General features: G+C 41.2%; 1 protein-coding gene across 2 annotated transcripts in view; it reads right to left on the reverse strand.

The window, feature by feature from the left end:
• Positions 1-23,036, reverse strand: part of LOC116035265 (CUB and sushi domain-containing protein 3-like) — a 269,787-nt gene that overhangs the window by 110,139 nt on the left and 136,612 nt on the right. For both annotated transcript variants that reach the window (XM_031278268.2, XM_031278267.2), the window contains exons 32-34: positions 14,301-14,414; positions 13,582-13,677; positions 12,987-13,190 (exon numbers count right to left, since the gene is read on the reverse strand). In XM_031278268.2, the coding sequence (XP_031134128.1) occupies positions 12,987-13,190; positions 13,582-13,677; positions 14,301-14,414 (414 nt within the window). The remainder of the gene's footprint in view (positions 1-12,986; positions 13,191-13,581; positions 13,678-14,300; positions 14,415-23,036) is intronic.

The following is a 23,036-nucleotide window of genomic DNA, read 5'->3' on the forward strand; positions in this document are numbered from 1 at the left end:
ACCCCTGTACAGGTCAACGATAATAACAGTTTTTTAATATCCATCAGCCACTGGAGAGTTCGATGTCAAAGACAATGGGAGACGCAGAAAATGAAAGACAGAAGAAAATATGCTACTCATCACAAAGAAAAAGCACACATTTTCAGCTATCAGCTTGCCACAATTTCAAATTCATTGATATTTTATGAGTGATATCTACCTGATGGAATTATGCCAAAGAGACTACTCTGTTCCTTTCATTCCAAATGACACATTCGAGTACTACATACTGTACCTCACAGCAATCACACATCGGGGCAATCATACTTTCACATAATCACCGCCGTGGTAATGTCATCTTCAGCTAACGCAGTTCACATGTAGAGTATTAAGTATTGATTAACTCTTGCTTCAAGACTAAAGGAGAACAGCTTGTGTATTTTTTTTTTTAGAATTCTGCTCTGCAAATGAAACATGAAGGCCAATGCCTATTGAATCTAGAGTACTGTAATCAGAATGTAGTATCCTGTGGACACTGGTTAAAGGCTCCTTGAAGGTACAGTATAAGGTGCCAATTCACTAAACAACATAGTTAGTGACCGAGTGTCCAGCATGTCATTGTCAATAACTGTTTTCTATTGAATTATGTCCTGCTGGCTGTCCAAAATCATCAGATCTTCATTAGGTCCAACATTTAATGCTTGAGCAAAATGTCTGAAAGAACCCTTTTAAGAATAACAAAATATAGGCCTGTTCTCTCTCTGTACAAGTTTATAGAACTTAAATTCTTCTAGCATGAGACCACATTCTTGACAACAAGACTCATTCCAGAGAAAGTCACAGTATTTCAGTATAATTTAACAGCTCCTTTGAGTCCCCTGAGCTGTCAGTTAATGTAATTGGTCGAGCAAGATTAGAAATCATGACACTCATAAAAGCATGAATGCTCCGCACCCGTCTCAATCTGTAGCAGGCTCATATGTCAGAGTTACTGCAGGTAGACAAGCGTGGGACTACACACATTATGAGACACCATTTGACACCATCTGATATGCAGGGAATTCACCACAACTTTTAATTAAAAGTGTTTTAATCAAGATATCAAAAACCTATATGCACACAATGTGTGTACCACATAGGTGTTTCACATCACATGCACTACTGAAAGGAGACATATGCTCATTTTCAGGTTCATACTTGTATTTTGGGTTTCTACTAGAACATGTTGACATGCTTTAATTTTAAAAAAGCACATTATTTTTCTCATACTGTCTGAATATACCTGTATTTACCCTATGTCTAAAACGCTGCATGTTAGTGCCTGTCTCTTTAAGCTCCTCTCCTGAAAAAGTCCGGTCTGCTCTGATTGGTCATTGTTACCAGGGCTGCGGTCGAAAAGTAAAAAAAAATGACCTCCTATGTCCTTTACCAACCACTTTTCCTTAACCTCAATGGTAAACATCATGAGGTCAAAGACTCTACTAAAAGTTGAGTTTTCTCTGTAGTGTATAACTACAGTTTTTAGTTTAGCTGTTTAAATGTCCCACGCTAGGCCATTCGCTGCAGTGGCATTACTGCGTGCTTGGAAACGTTTACAGTTACTGAAAGCTGATTAGCGAGGAATCATTAAAGAAAACATTCATACATCACTACAATACACAGGGACTGTAGAGGGGGAGTAAACATAACTGATTTGGGTGGGTGTGGGGGTGGATGATTTAAGGTAATTGATTCAGATGCCGTAAGAGCCGATCGGCTCATTCTCACACAATATCAATACTTTCACACATGGTCAAAATGATGTAGTCATATCTGTAGTGACTTTCAACAAAACATAGCCTATATATTGAAATAGGCCAGGGGCGAACAGGTTAACTTGTTTCACTGTAATTGTACGCGCTGGAGAGGAAAGTTCTCGCATTAACCGGTTTATTAAACCACTCAAACAGTGCCATAAATTACATTATATTAGTTGGGTTGAAATGTCTCACAGAAAATACAATGTAAGCACGGTGCGTACAGGATTATGGCTGCCGGCGTCACTGCACACCTTAATATTCTGAATATGAATGGCAAAATGGTGATGCGTCGCTTTAAATTTTGCTGCTGCAAAGACGTGTGGGACAGCATTATCTCCTTTGCTTTCGTACAGGATGGTCCAGTGTATCCTATGCTAAAGGAGGTAACAAAGGATGCATTGAAGCACCTTTCCTTATCACTTAGACAATTCAAACGGTTCTTATCATGGCAGCCCCTTAACTACTATCAGGTCATTTCACTTTGTTAGGAACCTTCCTAAGCAAAATTGACTATTCAACCGCAGCCCACTGGTCTCATTTTTAAACGTGGCGTATGCACAAAACGGGGCTGAAAATGTGCGTACACCACTTCCCATGCAAAGGTTGTGATTTTAAAAAACAAACTTGACGAGAGAATGTGCGGTCCTCCACGCAAACTCTGACCCATACGTACGCACATTTTGGAGACAATGGGAATTGACGAAGCAGATGGTGAGGTGGTGAACTGAAGTCAGACTGCAGAAAGTAAATGTGGGAATAACGATTACTCGTAATATTTTCAAATATATATAATTGATATTGAGGGCAACGTGCCGGAACCGTGCCATCCCAGTCCAAATACAGGTCCTCGCCACTCTGGGGGCAACCAAATCTTTCCAGAGGGAAATGGCAGACAGCTAAGTGTTTTATATAAATATTATATATAATATTTTTCTATATAATTATATATCACTTCATCACTAAGGCTTGTTTGGATGTAATATATAGTTCTGTTAAATCTGGTCTGGTATGTCGAAGCTGTCCCCGAGTGTCGTAATGCCTGCCATTTTGGACAATATTATTAATATAGGTAGTCTATAGAACAGGGTTCCCTACACTGTGCGAGAACAGGCCGAAATTATAATTCAATTTGCAGCAATTCCCAAATGTCTGAGAAGTTTTTTGCTTTTTCCCCCGCCAGTTGTCATGATTCGGCGTAACGAAAGAACAACTGCCAGGGTCATTAACATACTGATCAGCATTCATGAGGTGCTTTGCATTGACTATTTATGGTTAAAAATGGGCGTGTACAGGGCGGGATAAGAGGCTGATTTATGTACGCACACTTGTGGGTAATCTGTGATTTATAAAGGGAACAATGCTTACAGATGTGCGTACGCACGGTTTTATAAATCTTAATTTTTTTTTGGCGTACGCCATTTTTGGCTTTGGGGCTTACGTACACTTTTAGTAAGGATCCTACACACAGTTTTATAAATGAGACCCCTGCACTCTCTGCGTCTCGGCACCGTCACTGCAGCCGGGGAATGACTTTCTACCTATATATAGTACAGTTGACATCACAACCGCACGGAAGTCCTGACAGCTTGTTTAAAGACACAGCTTCTGAATACGAGCTGTGTGCACTTCTCTGTGGATTGAGCGTTTTAATACTTTTACAGTATTTATATAGCACCTTGACCTGCTTTAAATCAAAGAAGTCATGGAAATCTTACTTTTGTACAAAATGGGACCTGTTTTATTAATTTCTTTTCCCTTAAATTTAAGTATATATATTAGGGCTGTCAGCATTAACGCGTTAATTGCGATGCGATTAAGGGCCGAGCATAAAGCATTCATTTTTTTTTTTTTTTTTTTTTAATTTTATTAATCGCATGCCGCCATTTATTAATTTATTTTCATTTCACTCAGCTTTGTGTCGTGCCTTACTATTTTGCCGTACTTCCTCGTAACACATCCTGCTGCTGCAGGAATAGCAACGCGGATTTCGGTGCCTCATTCTGGTGCCACTGATATGTCTGCACTTCTCTCTGATGCTCTGAAACAGACGTTACAGGTAACAGAAACATTGCTGCACGTGATGCTAGCTGTTACAATGCTGATAGCTGACGCTAAACGGTGTAAAGTTTATCTGTATTTCGAGGGGCCTGTGACTGTAAGATGCTAGTTGATGTTGGTCGGCGGCTTGTTTTTCCTCCAGAGATAGCAATCACCACACTTAGGCCTGACATAGTTCTCTGGTCCCCCTCTCTGAAGAAGGTCTTCATCATTGAACTCACTGTACCCTGGGAGGACTCAGTGGATGAGGCATACGAGCGAAAACAACTACGCTATGCTGAGCTAGCTGCTGAAGCACAATATCGCGGATGGAAAACTGAAGTCCGTCCAGTGGAGGTGGGGTGCAGGGGGTTCGTGGCAGTGTCTACCACCAGACTGCTTAGAGACCTGGAAATCAGAAGCCAGAACCTGCGTCAGGCCATCAAAGCAATGTCAGAGGCCGCTGAGAGAAGCAGCCAGTGGCTCTGGATAAAGAGACAAGACTCCTGCTGGGCTCCGGCTTGATTGGGTGATTGGGGGGATACGCTGCGGGGACTTTATCATCCCCGTAGGGCCTTCCTCAGCCAAGGATGTCTAGTTATAATGGCTGAAACATCCAATGAAGCCTGAGGTGCACTACTGATGATGTGTCCCTCGGCTCACCCATCAAGGGGGATGCCCACCCGAAAACTTCACTGTGATAACTACAATGCCAAGGTCAGGTACATTCTTAGTACGCGCTTGCACTTAAAGGATGTATTACATCTCGTCCTGTGTTCCCTGAAAACTGAATATCTGGACAAGTCCAGTGACTGCTGAGAAAGGTCAGCTGACGACAGGGGAAAGTCCTTGTGATGGCAAGGAGAGACAGCTGTCAGGAGGGAACAGACCCCATGGGGACGGTCATGGGCTAGCTACCCATGGCTGTAGTTTCCAGAGCTTTTTAGCATATGGAAACATCCGCTATGGCTACAAAAACACAACAGAAGAAAATACCCTCAGAGTCTGCGAGAGCGAGGGCGGAAGAAGACTCATCGGCTGACATAGTAACAGACCCTGGACCGGAATCGACTACGAGTAGAAAAAGTGCAGACCAGGAGAGCACCACAGTTACTGTCGTAGCTACACCTGCAGCAGCGCACCGCACACTTCAGATATGTGCCTGCGGATGGAGGAAAGTTATATCATACCATGGGTTGAGGATTCATCAGGGGAAGAGAAAGTGTGTGGGAAACCAGACACAGGGGCCTCGCATTGACTACCTTCTGCCAAAGGAGTCAAATCAGTCGAATGAAGCCAGCAACCGGACCCAAACCACAGCTTGCAGTGCGTCAGCACCACTGTCATGGAGGAAGTACCTTCGAGCACAGAGACGGTAACATCAGAGAATCCCACCCAACTTTCCAGACCCACGATCAAGAGAAGGCTGGTCGGGCACAGAACACGTGTGAAATGGCCAGCTGCTGCCGACAAGAAACAGTGGGAGGCAATCAACAGTGATTTGTCCCAGACCCTAAAGCAACTAAATGGCACAGTGGAAAAGAAGTTGGAGAGAATGGGGGACATCATCCGCCAGTATGGAGCAGAACGCTTTGGTATACAAGAAGGGAAAGGCCAGAAAAAGTCTCCAACAGCGCCAACCTCCAGGAGGCAACAAGAGATCAAGTGCCTCATCCAACAGAGGAGGCAACTTCGGAAACAGTGGAAGAAAGCCTTGGAGGGGGAAAAGGAAGGCATTGAGGTGCTTCAGGCTGACATCAAAAAACGAGTGGCATCCCTCCGCAGAGCAGAAAATCTACGGAAACGCAGAAGGAAAAAAGAAAGATCTAGAACACAGTTCTACAAAGACCCCTTCAAGTTTCTCAAAAGCCTCTTCATTAGAGAGAAAAGTGGATCTCTGAAGGCAGCAAGGAAAGACCTGGAAGATCACCTGAAAATGACACACTCTGATCCAAGACGGCATGAACGGATGACCATTCCACCAGACATCCCACCAATCCGCTCTCCAGGACATCAGATGGAGACTGGTCCTCTGACCTGGAGAGAAGTGGAAAAAGCAGTACAACGGGCAAGGGCGGCATCAGCCCCAGGACCTAATGGGGTCCCATATAAGGTGTACAAGAACGCGCCGGATGTACTGAGGTTTCTTTGGAAGGTCATGAGAACAGTGTGGCAGAGGAAGATGGTGCCCAAAGTGTGGCGTAGGGCTGGAGGGGTTCTGATCCCAAAGGAGAAGAAGGCAGAGAACATCAGTCCGTTTCGGCCAATATCCTTACTAAATGTAGAGGGTAAAATCTTCTTCAGTGTCATTGCTAAAAGGATGTCCGAATACCTTCAAAGAAATAAGTACATTGATACATCGGTACAGAAAGCAGGAATCTCAGGTTTTTCTGGATGCTTGGAACACTCTAGTATGATCTGGCACCAGATCCAGACGGCAAAGGAGAGGAAAAATGACCTTCATGTCGTCGTTTTGGACCTTGCTAATGCCTTTGGGTCAGTGCCCCATGAACTCCTGTGGACCGCCTTCACCTTCTTTCACATTCCGGACACCATTACAACCCTGGTTAAATCCTACTTCCAAGACCTACAGTTCTGCTTTACCACGGCTGATTTTACCACGTCTTGGCAATCCTTGGAAGTTGGCATCATGGCAGGATGCACCATCTCACCCCTGGCCTTTACAATGGCAATGGAGGTCATCATCCGGGCGTCAAAATGGGTAGTGGGTGGGCAGCGGCTTAACTCGGGCACACGCCTTCCTCCCCTCAGAGCCTTTATGGATGACATCACTACTCTGACCACCACTGCTCCATGTACCAGGAAACTGCTCGGAAAGCTGGAGGAGAACATCAGGGCTTGCATGAAGATAAAGCCATCAAAGTCACGCAGCATCTCCATTGTCAAGGGATTGCTCTCTGACTGCAGATTCTTCATTGGAGAGGAGCCCATACCAACAGTGTCTGACCAGCCTGTTAAGAGCCTCAGAAGGTCACAAGATCAGGTACAGCAGCTGCGGAAGGAAATCAGAAGTGGGCTCCAGGCCATTGACAACACTCAGCTGCCTGGAAGATTGAAGGCCTGGTGTTTACAGTTTGGCCTTCTTCCCCGAGTGCTGTGGCCCCTTACCATTTTTGAGGTCCCAATCTCAACAGTGGAGAAGTTGGAAAGAGGAATCACAGGCTACATCAACAAATGGCTTGGAGTGCCTCGATGCCTAACCACCATATGCCTATACGGAGATTGCGCCCTCAAACTGCCCCTCACCAGTCTCATAGAGGAATTCAAGTGTGCTAAAGTAAGACTCCAGATTACACTGAATGAATCTTGTGATGCAATGGTGGGTAATAACGCACCATCCTTGGTGGCAGGCCGCAAATGGAGACCAGCCAGTCCGGTGGAGGATGCAGCAGCCTCTCTCAGACTTGCGGACATAGTGGGGCATGTCCAGCAGGGAAGGGGAGGCCTCGGGCTAACAACTAGGCTGCCAGCCTGGAACACAGCTGCACCCCTCTGGAACGGAGGAAATTGGTGGTGGAGGAAATACATCGGCAGGAGGAAGCAGCAAGGTGGGCCAAGGCAGTCTCACTTGGTAAACAGGGACAGTGGACACGTTGGGAGTGTGGAGAGAAGGAGGATCAGCTGGAAGGAGTTGTGGAGCATGGAAGCGAAGCGAATAAGCTTCATCATCAGGGCTACATACGATGTTCTTCCAACACCTACCAATCTCCATCAGTGGCTGGGTGAAGATCCAGGATGTGCCCTCTGCTCCAGGCCAGCTTCTCACAAGCACATACTGACCGGGTGTAGAGTCAGCCTCACCCAGGGATGTTATACCTGGCGTCATAACCAAGTCCTTAAGATCCTCGCAGCCACCCTGGAAAACAAGCGGACTGCTTCCAACTCCCTACCGCCATCCGCACTCAATCTGCCGCAGATCAACTTTGTCCGTATGGGGGCAAAGGTAGCCAGGTGCAGCCCCTCTTCTATGGAGCATGGTCAGCTTCGAGGGGTCTGTGACTGGAAGATGCTAGTTGATGTTGGTCGGCGGCTTGTTTTTCCTCCAGAGATAGCAATCACCACACTTAGGCCTGATATAGTTCTCTGGTCCCCCTCTCTGAAAAAGGTCTTCATCATTGAACTCACTGTACCCTGGGAGGACTCAGTGGATGAGGCATACGAGCGAAAACAACTACGCTATGCTGAGCTAGCTGCTGAAGCACAATATCGCGGATGGAAAACTGAAGTCCGTCCAGTGGAGGTGGGGTACAGGGGGTTTGTGGCAGTGTCTACCACCAGAATGCTTAGAGACCTGGAAATCAGAAGCCAGAACCTGCGTCAGGCCATCAAAGCAATGTCAGAGGCCACTGAGAGAAGCAGCCAGTGGCTCTGGATAAAGAGACAAGACTCCTGCTGGGCTCCGGCTTGATTGGGTTATTGGGGGGATACGTTGCGGGGACTTGATCACCCCCGTAGGGCCTTCCTCAGCCAAGGATGTCTAGTTATAAGCCTGAGGTGTACTACTGATGATGTGTCCCTCGGATGACCCATCAAGGGGGATGCCCACCTGAAAACTTCACTGTGTTAACTACACTGCCAAGGTCAGGTACATTATCTTAGTATGCGCTTGCACTTAAAGTCCTGTGCTCCCTGAAAACTGTAGAGGATTCCAACACCGGGATGTAACAATCTGCAGTTGCTGTTGTCGGAAAAACACAGGTGCGTTCAATGAAACTGGTAATTTACAGCCTCGTGGTGCATTCAAAGTTGTTGTTAAATGCCCTTTTCCCATCTGGTGGTTGTTTTTGTCATTCAACAGCTATTTACTAGTGATTACATTATTATTAAACATTTAATTTTGACGATATGGCCTTAGCAATAAACAAGCCGTTCTTTAATGTCGCCAACTGTTTAGTACCCTTCTTTTTTTTAACTTTCTTCAAAAGTACCGGTTCAGGCACCGTTAAGGCACCGGTACCATTTTAAAAGTACCGCTTTAGCACCGGTATCCAAACCAAACAATACCCAACCCTAATATTGACTCTAGATTAAAATGTGTGACTAGATTAAATGTATAATAAACAAATAAAAATCTTAAAATCAAGTTCATAAAGTAATTTTCTTTGTATTCATTTGATTCCCAATCAAGATACACTGGTAAGAATTGCTTTCCATTGTTAATATGTACTCAAAAACAGTTCTGAAATGCAAAATAGAATTTTAATCATGTGATAAAACATGCGATTAATCGTGATTAACTATAGAAATTCAACGATTAATCGCGATTAAGAAAATGTAATCGTTTGACAGCCCTAATATATATTCCTCAATTGCTTGGTTTACTTGTTCATCTTTAGGATACATACAAATGTTATAATCATGTTTACACATTCATGTCACATTATATTCATACGTAAATTATGGAGTATCCTCTAATGTCTCCATTATCTTAAGTTATTCTTCATTACAAGCAGTATAGTTTAAGACTTTACTCTGATTTTCTTAAAATAATTAAGCACCATAAGTGGACACCCCTGCCCTGAAGAAAAATATGACAAACTCAGCTTTCCCCAAATGGTGTGGGGCAGTTCAAACTGGAATTGTATGTGGAAATTTTTTTACTGCTTTCATTCTCATGGAAAAGTTGCATTTTTGGGTGCTGAAAGATATCACCAATATTAGCCAGTTTGTCAAAGTCATTATGGATAATACCGTATAGTGAGCAAAATAGAACATAATTACAGTTTAATGACAAAAAACTATTTAAAAAACACAAATTGCTTTTTGTATGTGGTCTTAATGTTTTGTATGGGTAGGTGGTGGGATTTTTATTTTTTATTTTAAATTCAATTTGTTGAATTCTTGAGATTTCTTGAATCTGCAATGCTTACTTTCTCGATAAAAAGTGCTGCTGCAAATACACTGTTAGTCAAACTAGCAATACTTTCCACTTTCATTACAGAAACTTAAACTCCTAGAAGTAACATGACCTCAAGACCAGCTCATTTTGCTTCAGAGAAGCCCTCTGGCCTGGCCGTACCACCACCCCCAGACTGAGACACTTTAATTGGTCTTGGGTGGCTATTTCAAAACAAGAATGCACTGTTTAAAAACAAGCTCAGTGTGACACGGTTTACTTTTTGACATCTTCGAAAAAGTGTTTAAGCCAACAGTGAATTCCATCCATGTGGGCATACAGAGTATGAATCACGGCAATCTGAGCTTATGTAATATTGGGCAGCCGTGATTTTCTACAGTCAGCAGTGATTTCGTTTGTGTGCGATTTAGGTGCCTTGCTCTCAGTTGTGTAGGAAATACTTGTGCTCATCTATCAGTATTTTTATCTTTACTTATAAAAGACCCTTGTTCAACGGTGATATAAGCAGATGTTGAAAGAGATTCCACCATTTACACGACACTGAAAAATTGAAAAATCATCTGCATTACCTACATTTTTTAAAGCTCATCGTAAAGTACTTCAAGTCATACTCCACCAGGAAAGAAACAAAAAAATGTCTCTTTATTCTCACAACTATTCTCCATAAAATTCAACAGAGGCCACCCATTTATGCATCCATCCAGGCGAGGCTAATTAAATCACGATAGAGCGTTGTGCTAGCATTACTAAGCAGCAAAGCCTTAATTCCCTGGCTTTGTATTTGTGAAATCGAAAACAAAACAAGTGTTGCCTGACGATCCAGGTCAATCACAGCTGGACAAGGAGCTGGAAATGTATCTTCTGAAACACAGGTACCTCACAGGAGAGCGGTGTCTGATGCCGTCATATCCCATAAAGAGGGCTTGAGTAATTGAGCATAGTGTTTTTGTTGAAGCTTTCATGATATATATCCCTATTCTGGACTAGTACACTGTCGCTGGGAGAGAGGCTGCAGCCAGATTTAATCTCCAGATAAAAACTATTGTGTTTAAAATGGAACTGTGCGTGCCACTGCTATTCCCTTACCACTTGGCAGTAAACTTGAATGAACCCTGGCTTGAAATCTTCCGCACTCAACGGCTGGAATTATTTGCTGGCTGGCACAAGGCCTGACTTCAATAGATTTCTCCCTACTTCATCTGCAGTTCTTTATCTTCCCAAGGTAGACATGTGGGTGTCTTTGCGAGACCGAGTGCATGTCCATCTACAAGTTTGGTAACAGTGCAGACAAGGCATGTAAATCTGGTTATGTTTATGAATGTGGGATGTGTATGTATGTCGATGCATATTTAAGCATGTATAATTATGTGTCCATGGTTCTGTATAGCCAAAGAACCATGTAGAGATAGATGCAGGTCCCTTCAGTAGATGGTCCACACCTTGCACAGACCATCAATTGGTACTGTAATTATAGAGCTACTGGATCATGACCAGTTCCTTGTATTTTATGTCAACAATAGATCCGATTTTTGGTTCTTATCTACTCGTCCTTTTGACCTTAAAATTTGTTATGTGGAACAATGACATCACTGATATCACATGACAATAAGAGTTGCCGTTATTATCCACCATGTGCTATGCTGATGTTGTGTTTGTTGCACACTTTATGCTAGAACACATACAAGCAACTGGCAGTAGCATTCATTCATTTACTTTGTTTTTTTCCCCTGCAGCTTCAAACCTGGTCGGGACCCAGCTAGGTATATTAAGAAGATTAGTAACACTTAAGTGTGAAGGCTTCATCCGTAATAAATAAATATTTGCTTAAAATAGACAATAAACTGCTATAAAGGCATTATGCCATGCCAAAACCCTATATACACCTATATTCTACATCCATTATGGTGACAGAAATTGCTTAGATTGTTCATAACTCATTCACAGATATGGCAAAATGGATAGAGAGATTCTAAGTGATTGGGATACTTAAACCCGCAATAACTGACCTTTTCTGGATATTTGGGGTCAGCGGAGACAAGTTGTGAACACAACAGTAACATATCTTTTAAGTTGATATTGCAAACTTGTTAGCAACCATTTGCTTATGCACACATCCAGCAGTTACAGAGCAACATTAGCATTTATTTTAAGTTGTGTTTCTGGCCACCTGACAAATGTATATTTACTCTCTTTTAGCTCTGTTTTTGATCTCTACCAACTAATGAGGGAAATATCTGTCTCTTTAGCTATTAAATGCTCCTCAATGTTCACAAACTACTGCTAAGTGGCATAACGGGGGTGATCTCCAGAGACTTCAGCCCTGTCCGAACAGGGAAAATGAACACTAAGGTACTGTTATTGACTGTTACTGCTATTTTATTGAGTTTCCATTTAGCAAAATACTCTGAGTGAATTTAATTCCCTCTGAACAGTTATGCAGTGTAGGATATGTCTAGGGCTTTTATACTGTGTAAAAGTACCCATGACAAAAAATACAGTTGAAAAAAAAGTTTAAAACACCATTGAGCCAGTACAGCAGCTGAGCAGACCGATAGCAAAGAGGGCGACTCGGCAGTCCGCTAACTTGTTGCTCTCTCTAATATAACCAATATAAGCTGCTCTGTTTAGGCTACAAAACATGCATGCTGGCTGAAATTCAACCGTGCGGTTTTTGTTGGGATAAAGCTGTAAGCAGAAGGAATATCCGCTAGCTGCTAGGCTAATGTGCAATGGTAAGCACAGAATATGGTACACAAGCAGAGCTTGCAAACTGTGGCTTTTTTGTCGATAACGCGAACGTTGTCAACAAAACACCTTCTATTGCAAATACGTTGTATTGAATTGCATTAGATAAACTGTGAACTGAGTGTATGTAGTGCATTAGAGATGTGTGCTATGTAGAAAAAAGTACAAAAGTTTACGCCATTTTTTCCCCATTCCTCTGGCAAGACAAAGGAACTGAAATCCCTTGTCTGAGAAGAAAATGTATGTGACACTTTGTTGTTCTGTTTGTCCTTGCCTCTTTCTTCCTGTCTGAAATATCAAGACCAGAGATAAGCGGATGCTTTACAATGGATGACTGACATTAGGATAAGTAATGACTAGAAAAAGCAGACACCAACCGTTGTGCACCTGATCCATCTTTTTGGATCTGTGTGTGTGTGTGTGCATGTGTGTGTCTGTGTGTGTGTGTGTGTGTGTGTGTGTGTGTGTGTGTGTGTGTTTGGGTGTGTGTGCGTGCGTGCAAGTGCAAGCAGGGGGTGAGGCGAGGGTTGGAGGATGAGTGTGCTTACCAACACATGTGGGCACAGTGCCGTTCCACTGGGCCAGGGCATTGGGCACGGCCTCACACCTGATGGCGTTGGAGCCGTGCAGCATGTAGCCTGGATTGCATTCAAACAGTACCACCATACCGATGCCAAAGTCGTTCCCTATCCGCTTTCCAAACCGGGGCTCAGGGACCGAGCTACACTGAGAGGCGCTTGTCCGGGGGACAGCTAGGAATAAGAGGGGAGGAAGCGAGCATGAGAGGAAGAAAATCAAAGACAAAGAGTGGTGGGTGGGTGTGATAGAGAGAAAGACAGGGAGGAGGAAAGATGGCAAAACGAAGGAGGCAGAGAGGAATGGTGAAGCCCTTGTGAATCCCCTCACACATCATTAGTCACTCTCGTCTGCTGTGCCAGGATAGGCTTTTCGACTCCACATCATGCTGGTCTGCTTTGCTCAGCCATGCCCAGCCACAGCCAATGGCACTCTACTGAACAGCCCTTTATGTGATGAGTGCAAGGCTAAAGTATCTTTTTTTCAAAAGCTAGCAACCACACTCAATGCACCAAAAAAGTTTGCACATCAAAATTCTGCAAACGTAACAGAAAAAAGCAGCCTTACCTTGGTAGACAAAGTGAAATCCTTTGGCTGTTTCTGTTCCATTTGTGGTAAACTTGAGCGTTATCTTGTTTCCTGAACTCAAAGGGAGTGTCTCGCCTAAATTACAAAATCAAAGGAGACATTATCAACTCTTTCAGAGGATGCTGTTTACACATGTCCACAGATAACAAGTAACTAATAATTGACAAATTATGAACATAAGCTCTGCATGACCTTAACTGTAAATTAATCTGGGCAAATGAGGAAGAATATTGATTCAGTTTTGTGTAACATGTCAATGTGATTTAAATTTACAGTTTAATCTGATCTACATTAAATATCCAATTACTTTGAATGTTTTTACATTATGTCACAGTCTAATCAAGTAGAGTGTGACAACAATTTACAACAGCTGGTTTGCTTTTGTTATTTTAATTGGGATCTCAGGAGTTTATTCAATTGTAATCATAATGTATTATGTATCATGGTGTTTCATTATATCATCATAATACAAATGTACGAATGGAAAAAACCTCTTTATCCTTGGCAGTATTTAGCTAGGACTTCTAGATTTATTATTTGTCTGGGAAAAATAGTTATTTGATTTAAATTGAACTGAGAGATGGATGTGTTGTCTTGCCTGCAGTGCAAAATGCTGTGCTTGACGGAACCATTCATATCTAGGAGCTAGAAGCATACTTAAGACACTACATTTAAGGGTTCCAGTGTTATGTTTTTACCTGAGTGTGATCCATATATGGAGGAGAGAAGGGCTGAATCTGTGGACGATCCGTCATAGATCTCGACCACATCACTGCCCAAAGTCTGGAATACCACAAACTGACCAAACAACACTGCAAAGAAAGGAGCCGGGGGGGGGGGAGAACAGAGGAAATTACAGGTACATCAAAACATTATGGTGGCATACAAAACTTTTATTTCAACATTCAGACCATTCATCACTGTGGCTTTTATTGTCCCTGGAAGGCAATTAATAGGTAAGATGGTGAGAACTGAAATAATTTACTTTCAAGAGTCTGGCTGCTGCTTTGACAACGCGGAAACCTTAAACCAGTAACACGGAGGTTAATGTTGTTTTGACAGGAATACCCCAATTCGCTTGAGAAGTCATGTATCCAATCTAATTTGCATGTCTCTCCCCAGATGGGCACCATGGACACATTTCCACCCAACCAATTACAGTAGTCATTACACTTAAAACTTTAAATAAAAAATGATCATCAGAATGTATTTACTGAAATGCATTTAAAGTGCTAATATTGTGCTTTTTGTTTTTTCCCCGTCCCTTTATTGTGTTATATATCTTTTTGTCCACATTATAGGTTTACAAAGTGAAAAAGCCCAAAGTCCACCCCAAAGGGACTTACCATCTTCCAGAGAAAACACTGTTCACAAACTGCTCCAAACAGCTCTATTGTAGTCCAGCCTTTACTTCCGTGACAAACTTGATCGTGCGTCACTTTGTAACACACGTTATAATGCTCGCCTAGCTGCTAGCGTGGCACTCCCTCATACTCTGCAACTGACAAGCTAGCAGTACTTACTGCACATGTGCGACTCCCAACAAAGATGGTACAGAAGTGAGATGTCTCACTCTACAGCTAAAACAGAGAGCTCAACACACAGGGTGAAAAGAGGAGCTGCAGCAATGTGCAGTACAACAAAAATATGGTGTTTTATGAAAATTAAACCGCATAAACCTATTCTGGTACAACCTCTAAATACAATTATGAACCTGAAAATGAGCATAATATGAGCACTTTAAGATAATTTTGTTATCAATGCAAAATGCGACACATACAAATGCAATGGTACCTAACGGAACCTGACTCTATGTCCATCCAAAACGGAGCATCTCCAGAAGAAAAATAGAACATTATAGTTCTTAATTGTGTTCAGTGCAGTAGTTCTAATGTTTTTAAGGCACATTTACCAGAAGCATCATACATGTTTGGTTTATTTCATTTAGATAAATTACAGATTTCAGATAAATCCTAAATAAACAAAACAGAAAATCAGCCATGTAACATGGCTTTCATGTGACGCTGTGACTCTGCTGATTGTTCGTGCGTCAGTGAGAGATTCTGAGATACAGAGAAAGCGAGGATAAGGTGAACTTCATTTATTTGCCCATCCTTGTCAAGAATTGTGATATGCCAGTAACAGTAGTTAATGTCAATGTGTCTTGCATTTTGGGAATGAAGAAACACTGAAACAATTCTACAAATGTTCGAGAAGAAGCAGGAAAACAACACAAATGTCACGGATGTGCTCTATGTTCTGATTGACAACTTGTTTTGATTTTTTTTTTTTGTGTTGGTGAAACCAGTACTTTGTTAAAGGTGCAATATATAACACTGACAGCTAGTGTTTAAAATAGTTACTGCAGTCCAAATTCAAAATACTCGGAGCGAGTCATATCCCCCGCCCCCTTCTCCCCAGACTCAAAGTACACGGAGGTTGCCAGGTTGAGAACGCAACATCCAACAATGTTGCTAGACGCTAGTCTCACATAGCCAGACATTACTCCACAGCGCAGTGCAGTAGCTGACGTTAGATGCTGGCTATGTTGACAGTCATAAAAGCCCGTGCTCACACAGAGCTCTGTACCCAAATGACAACCATATTTTTAAATCAATTTTCTTTAACTATCCTACTTATTTGAAACAACATTTAATCCCTTATAGATCAACATATAGTCTGAGACATACTGTGTAGCCCTTTTTCTTTGTTCCCAGAATCTCCAAAGAAATTGGACGACGTGCCTTTAAATTTAAAGTGCCATCTGATTGGAATACCTTGCCCACTTCACTTAGATCAATTACTTCATTTGTTTTGTTTAAGACATCTGTCTTTAATTATTTACAATTAACCTGCTCTTGTTTCTAACTTGACATATGATTTTTGTTGATTTATTTATTTATTTTATGAGTTGGCTCCTGTTTGTGCATCTACTTAAATAGCAGCATATTTGGGATGTATGCAAATTTACTGTGTTTTTACTTGTGTGTATATGGGGGAGGGGGGGGATCAGTTGTTGGAGCAGTTAGGTTTGGGAGTGATGTATGTATTTGTGAATGTATTTTGTGTTTTGTATTTACTGTTTACTTGTTTTAAGGACCCCCTCGAAAATGAGATGATTCATCTCAAGGGGTTATCCTACTAATAAATACATCTATTAGCCAGGACCAGTCTGGATCACTTTACTTGCTGTGTCAATTGTTTTTGCGAGTAAATAACTCGAGTACTCTATATAATTCAATGTGAGTACACAAATGTTGAAATGACTGAAAATGCCCCTCCCTAGTAGCCGTGATAAATTAACCTGAAGCCTAATGCTTACCTGTTCAGGAGGAAATTAGCCAACTCTGTGTCCTCTTGGGCTCTAAACTGTCTAATACATCTCCAATATTTACCCGAGTTTGTTATATCTCTGGTCATGCAACTGTTAGAAACACGCCAAGGTTTCAATATTTACCCGAGTTTGTTATATCTTTGGTCATGCAACTGTAACTTTAGGTTGGGTAGAATCTATATCCTTTGATCCCGTTTGTTTGTTTGCTGCTTCCATGGCTGTACTACAGCTGTACCATGCTAGGTTTGCGTTTTTTACATTTATATATCTGGCAACACGGCCCGGCTGTCAAAATGAGCAATTTATACCAACACACAGGCCAAAACACAAACAGACATACATAGAACTTCTGGTAACACTTTATTAAAGCAATGTGCATAAGTCTGACATGACATCGGCCATGAACATCAAGATAAATCCTTTATAAGTCCTTATAAATCTTTATGACTTTTCATTAAGTGTCATTCGGAAAATGATCACACTTTTAATGCAAAGTTGGCATTGTTTGAGATGTTTGTGTTATGGCAACTTGACATTAACAAAAAACAATGTCTGTCATTCATAAAGACTCCTTCACATGTTCATGACAGGTGTCATGTCAGTCTTATGCATACCCCTTCAAATAAAGTGTTACCGAACTGCTTAATGCAAAGATAGTCTAAAATGAAGCAATTTGATTGTAGGGAAACACGTTCTCAAATTTCTCCCTTTTGGTTTCTAATTTTTCTCAAAGGAGAAGGCAGGAGAAGTCATGTACACAGCAGATATGTATGTTACTACAAAAGGCACCCTGCTGATCATGCTGTGTGAACTGCATGGAGAGGGCATCTGGACAATGTCTTTGTAGAGTCTGACCTTTAATTTAATTAAATTCCTTTACTTAATGACATGTCACGTGAGAACAATATTGTTTATTACAAAAGTATTATAATTAAATCTTATCCTGAGTAAAAGAGCAGTGAGGTTAACTACTGAGAACTTATGATAATGAACAGAGAATTACCTAAATAATGTCCTGCATAACTATTTCTAATTAAGAATTCCAGATTATATCAATGTGTACATGCCCTTGAAAATAATCAGATCTTTCTCCAACAATGGACATGGTCGACAGGATCACTACTTCTGTGATACCATGTGTGTTTGTGTCTGTGCAGTCGTGCATGCCAGTGTGCATAAAAGTAGTGAATGTGTGTGCATTACCAATGGAAAATTATAGCCTCAACCTTACCCTCTGGTGCACAGGCATCCTGTGAAAGCTACACATTATTCACTCACTTCTCTTTTATCCTGCGCTCCCTCTTCTGATGGGCGTTTACCGCATTTCCACAATAAGTTTTTTTTTGTGTGTACCATAGGTCTGCGCTTATTAGCTTCTACCGTGTTTTTCCCAAACACCAGCTTAAATCTGTCAACCATCAGGCAACAACAGCCATAGTGTTGGTGGTTAACTGAGGCGATGCACAAGACAGGCTCTTACTAAGGTTTAGGCAAACCTCCATCAGGCCAACACGGTGCCATTCCTGTCATATGGGAAAGCACTCACACCGTGCCCACATCACAGGCACGGAGTTGCTTATGTTTGGCTATGGGTCAGGTATCACAACCATAATGGAATTGGATTTATAAGGTATGACAATAAATCATAAACTACTGTAATTTAACCTTTCCAAGAAAATTAATTCCCAACTGTCTTACTCAGTTTAATGATCCAGTGTGTGGGATGGTTTGAAAGACTATTAGTATGAAATACCATCCTGTTTTTGAAAAGTGGGTTTAATCTGTGAGAAACACCATTCCTAAATAGCAAGATTTCATCTTAAATACTAAAGTATGTGTGGCTTCATCAAGCATTAGCCTTGAAGAATAATTCCGTTAGACAGAAAGAGCAAACACAAATGTTCTTTTTTTTTTTTTTAAATAGTAAAGCTGTTTAAACCAGCAGATGTTTCAAATTTTTGGATATTAGCTATTCTAACTAATAACATTATATAAGTTGCAGTCAACACAACTGAGTTAAATGTGTCATGAAAATAAATAAGTTTTAAACTAGTGAAAGTAGCTGCTCTAACTGGTAAACAGTAATGCAGGCTAACTATAAATTGGGTCATGTTGTGATGAGCAGACGTCTAAAGGCTGAAACTGTTAAATGAAAAGCAAGGCTGTTATGGCCAGTAATAGCTCTCATCAATTGTTCGCAACATTCACATGCCTCAAGGCAAAATACACACCAGGCCCACTGGAAAAAAGGTGTAAAAAAACACTGGTAACAGAGGCAATTGCTAAAGGTAAAAAATGGCAGCATACGTTTGTCCTTCTGGCTATGAATTATGGAGAAGCTTTCTGTCGTCTTCACTTTGTAGCCGGTCGGATCTCCTCTGGATTGTAGCCTCACAGTACAGCACCGTAAAACCATTATATCTGCCACATAGCTAAAACGGACATAGCAAGAGAGAGAATAGGTGGCAGAGTAAGACACAAAAGTGAGAGAGTAAACGCCCCCTAACAGCTACTTTAGGCAATACGCTGACATGGTGATTTGGACTGACCGACCAAATGACAGTGCTGAAGGAGCGAGAAAATGTGGGGTTATGTGTAACAGTTTGTTTTTAAAATAAGGGTGCCTTACTTCTTACTCTGTGTGACATGAAAAGATCCAATACACACAACAGCCAAGAACAAATACACAACCAAAAAATGCATGCAGGTATACACACAAAATAAGGTGTGCTCACACAGAGCAGCACAGGCTGACCGGTTTCTTTATCTGTTGAGTGAGAATGCCTATGGCTGAACCAGGGTCTGTATAAGAGATGATTTTCCCCTTAGGGACAGCTCACTGCTAGGGTATTAGCATACCAACACTGTGCTATGTTGAATAGACTGCTCTCCCCTGCTTAGTGAACTCACACAGACACACACAAACACATGCATACACACTCTCACAGATAGTGTCGCTCGTTTCTGCCTCTAATTCAAAGCCAGCCATGCATGTCTCCAATCTGCTCCTTTGCTGTAATCACGTCCAGATATTAAGTCAATAAATCATTGTAAACTTGTTACCTAATTTATACAGGACTTTGATGAATCTTTTGTCCTCTGGGCCCAGTCATGGTAGTTCAACTTAATGCACTTGAACGATGGACAACATTTTCATGCCTGGATTTTCACCTTGAATTATACCAAAGCAGGTAAGTCGCTTTAATCAGATACCTCTTTTGGTATTAGATTATGAGTTTAGTGCATTCCTATATCTAATACCACTATGCCTGCTTGGCTTAAATGATGAAAAAGCATAATTACAGGTTGATCCTACTCTAATGTGATGGTAATCTAATTCTCCTTCTGTTTAAAAGCAGTCATTTTGAAAAATGTGACAGGAAGCTGTGATGGTTTCTACTATCCTTGGCGGTTTCTGATAGATATTAATGGATTTAGGGGACTTTAAATTATTCATATGATTGAAGCCATCAAGTCAAAACAGTGTAGATCATTTACAGAAAACAAAAGGAGTTTTAAGAAGAGCAGTCGCATACACAAAATTTACTTCATAAGATGTACCTAGCTAGAGTTGCATAAGACATTTTTGCGTCAAAAAAGACTAATTCTTTGAGGCATGGATTCAACAAAGTGATGGTTCCCACTTCACCCAATACACACAGTTCCTGCTGACATTTACCAGTGCATTCACACTGTGAAAATCCCTTTGCCACCACATCTCAAAGGTGCTATATTCTGCTGAGATCTGGGGAAAGTGCACAGAAGTAAAGTAAATTAAGATCACTGCTATGTTCCTGGAACCATTTTGGGATGATGAGTGCTTTGTAACAAAGCTTGTTACAAATATATATCTGGAAAGGTGTAGACTGTGGTGATGAATGGATGCACCTTGTCAGTAACAATGTCTTAGTGCAGTATGTTGTGGGATCTGAATGGTGCTCAGATGGTAGTAAGGGGAGTAACGAGTGCCACGAAAACTCCACACAATTACACTACAATAATAACATGTATCGTATTAAGCTGGCAAGATGAGTCACTGAATTTGGTCCAATTTCTTTGCCTCAATTATTATCCCTGTCTTAATTCTTGAAAATTAAAAAAAGAAGTTTACATTTAGTGCGTTTCTAATAACGTCCATAGTTCTTCCATGGCAGATACGTATATACTAACCAGGAATGCACCCTATGTGAAATTCTGGGCCAAAAGCGTTGTTTATAATAACATTTTTGTCAATGTTTTGTCCTTTTTCTTGTTATTTATTCTCCCTTATGTGCCAGGGAAAGAAAGCTTCATTATAAAAAAAAAATAACAGAATTGTTTAAAAGTAATTCTGCATTTAATTGCACTATCTTTGAATGGAAAAAATTATTTTGTGAAACAAATTAAATGTAAAGGCAAAAGCGATTAGAAACACAAATAGGGCTACCTTTTACCTCTTGTGTTTTTCATACAGAATATAACGTTCTTGTCGCTGATCTTTCTCCAAGGCAGTAATACTCCCACAAGGCTGACATTTTCTTTTATTTATAAACAAATCACACATGCGCACAGCACCCGTTGCCCTCTTACGTCATGCCAGAGTCGTGTCCAGCCAGTGGCTTCTTCTCTGAAGCAGCAGCTGCAGCCTATTCTACTTTTTGGATAATGACCATTTAGCTAGTGCAAAATTGATGCGACACAACAGATAAACATTGGCTACTGCCATCGGTGAATGTCATTTTATTGGCCAACAGTCAACAAGGCTAATATCCAACACGTCCGCATAGCTAAACAACAGACTAGGTCCTTTGCCAATGACATATTTATACAAAATATTTAACGTTCTATTTAATGTTGTGAAACGGTCGCAGTTTTAAACCGTGGTTAACATTGTGAAACTTAACTACTTTAGTTTATGCAACAAAACTACTTGGTCAGATTTAGGTAAAGATCATGGTTTGGGTTACAATTAGTAAGTTTGAGGTGACCGCCTACCAACAAACTAGTGAGGACAGTCTATAATATTGGCCAATACTGATGTTCGGCCAATAAATTGGTGCATCCCTAATACTAACCAATTATATATTACATGTTTATACAGAATCATAATGAGTACTAGAGACCATCTTGCAATGGTATTACACCAGCCGCACATCAAACTGGGCCAAGCCTGCAAGGATAGATGCTTGTTGTTACAGGGTTATTGCACAGGGATTGATCCTGACACTATGGACTGAAGTGTATATTGTTGACTGCACAGCACAGGGTAACTGTTGCTTCGGTTTTTGATTGACTTTCATTTTCTTAAGACAGACGTGTTTCCTATATTTATGTTCACATCAATTGAAATTAGGGGAATAATTTCTGCATCTATTATCAAAGTATTTATTAGTAATACAGTGGAAATTAGTAGAAATGTGACTAATTGGTTAGCATGTTGATTTACGGTGTGTGCCCCTAAATTTTCTGGTTGCGCCCCTAAAATTTTCAGTTGGGGGCCACTGTGCTCCTAGTGAAAAAAGTTAGTCTGGACCCCTGACATATCTGATTGGTTTAATGCTATTGCCTCTCCACTATAAACTATGGCTGCACTTTTCAGTTTAGTTTTCATCTGGCTTCTTTATCATCTCAGCTTTTGGAATGGAGTCTATTCCCTGTCAAAAACAAGGGCATGTGCTGCAGATAGGATCATTACAATACAGCAGGGAAGAGAAATGTCATAATCTTAGAAAGGCTCTTTCAGTCTCCATCTCTCCCCCATCTGCTATTTGGCCCACTTGTGTGCTGTATGTAGTTGATGGATTATCAGAAAACTCATGTAAAAGAATTCCACAATGCAAGGTTTAGAATAGATCCTCCTGTGTGTATTATCTTGCATATACATACACTGGTTGCAAGAGAGCAATACAGTTTAGTTTTATCTCTTTAAAGAGGTGTTACTGACGTTCATTATGTTTAAATGCCTACCAGCATTTATGAATGTATGTCTAAGCAACCACATAGATGCTTTGAGACACGAGTCCTTTTTGTCACATGCATGAGTCTGTTGCCTTTGACCTGTACAAACCAATCTTCTCCTGGATTGCCTTTGGGTTATACTTATGAGTAGTATTACTTCTAG

The sequence above is a fragment of the Sander lucioperca genome, chromosome 10 (assembly GCF_008315115.2).
Source record: "Sander lucioperca isolate FBNREF2018 chromosome 10, SLUC_FBN_1.2, whole genome shotgun sequence".
NCBI lineage: Eukaryota > Metazoa > Chordata > Actinopteri > Perciformes > Percidae > Sander > Sander lucioperca.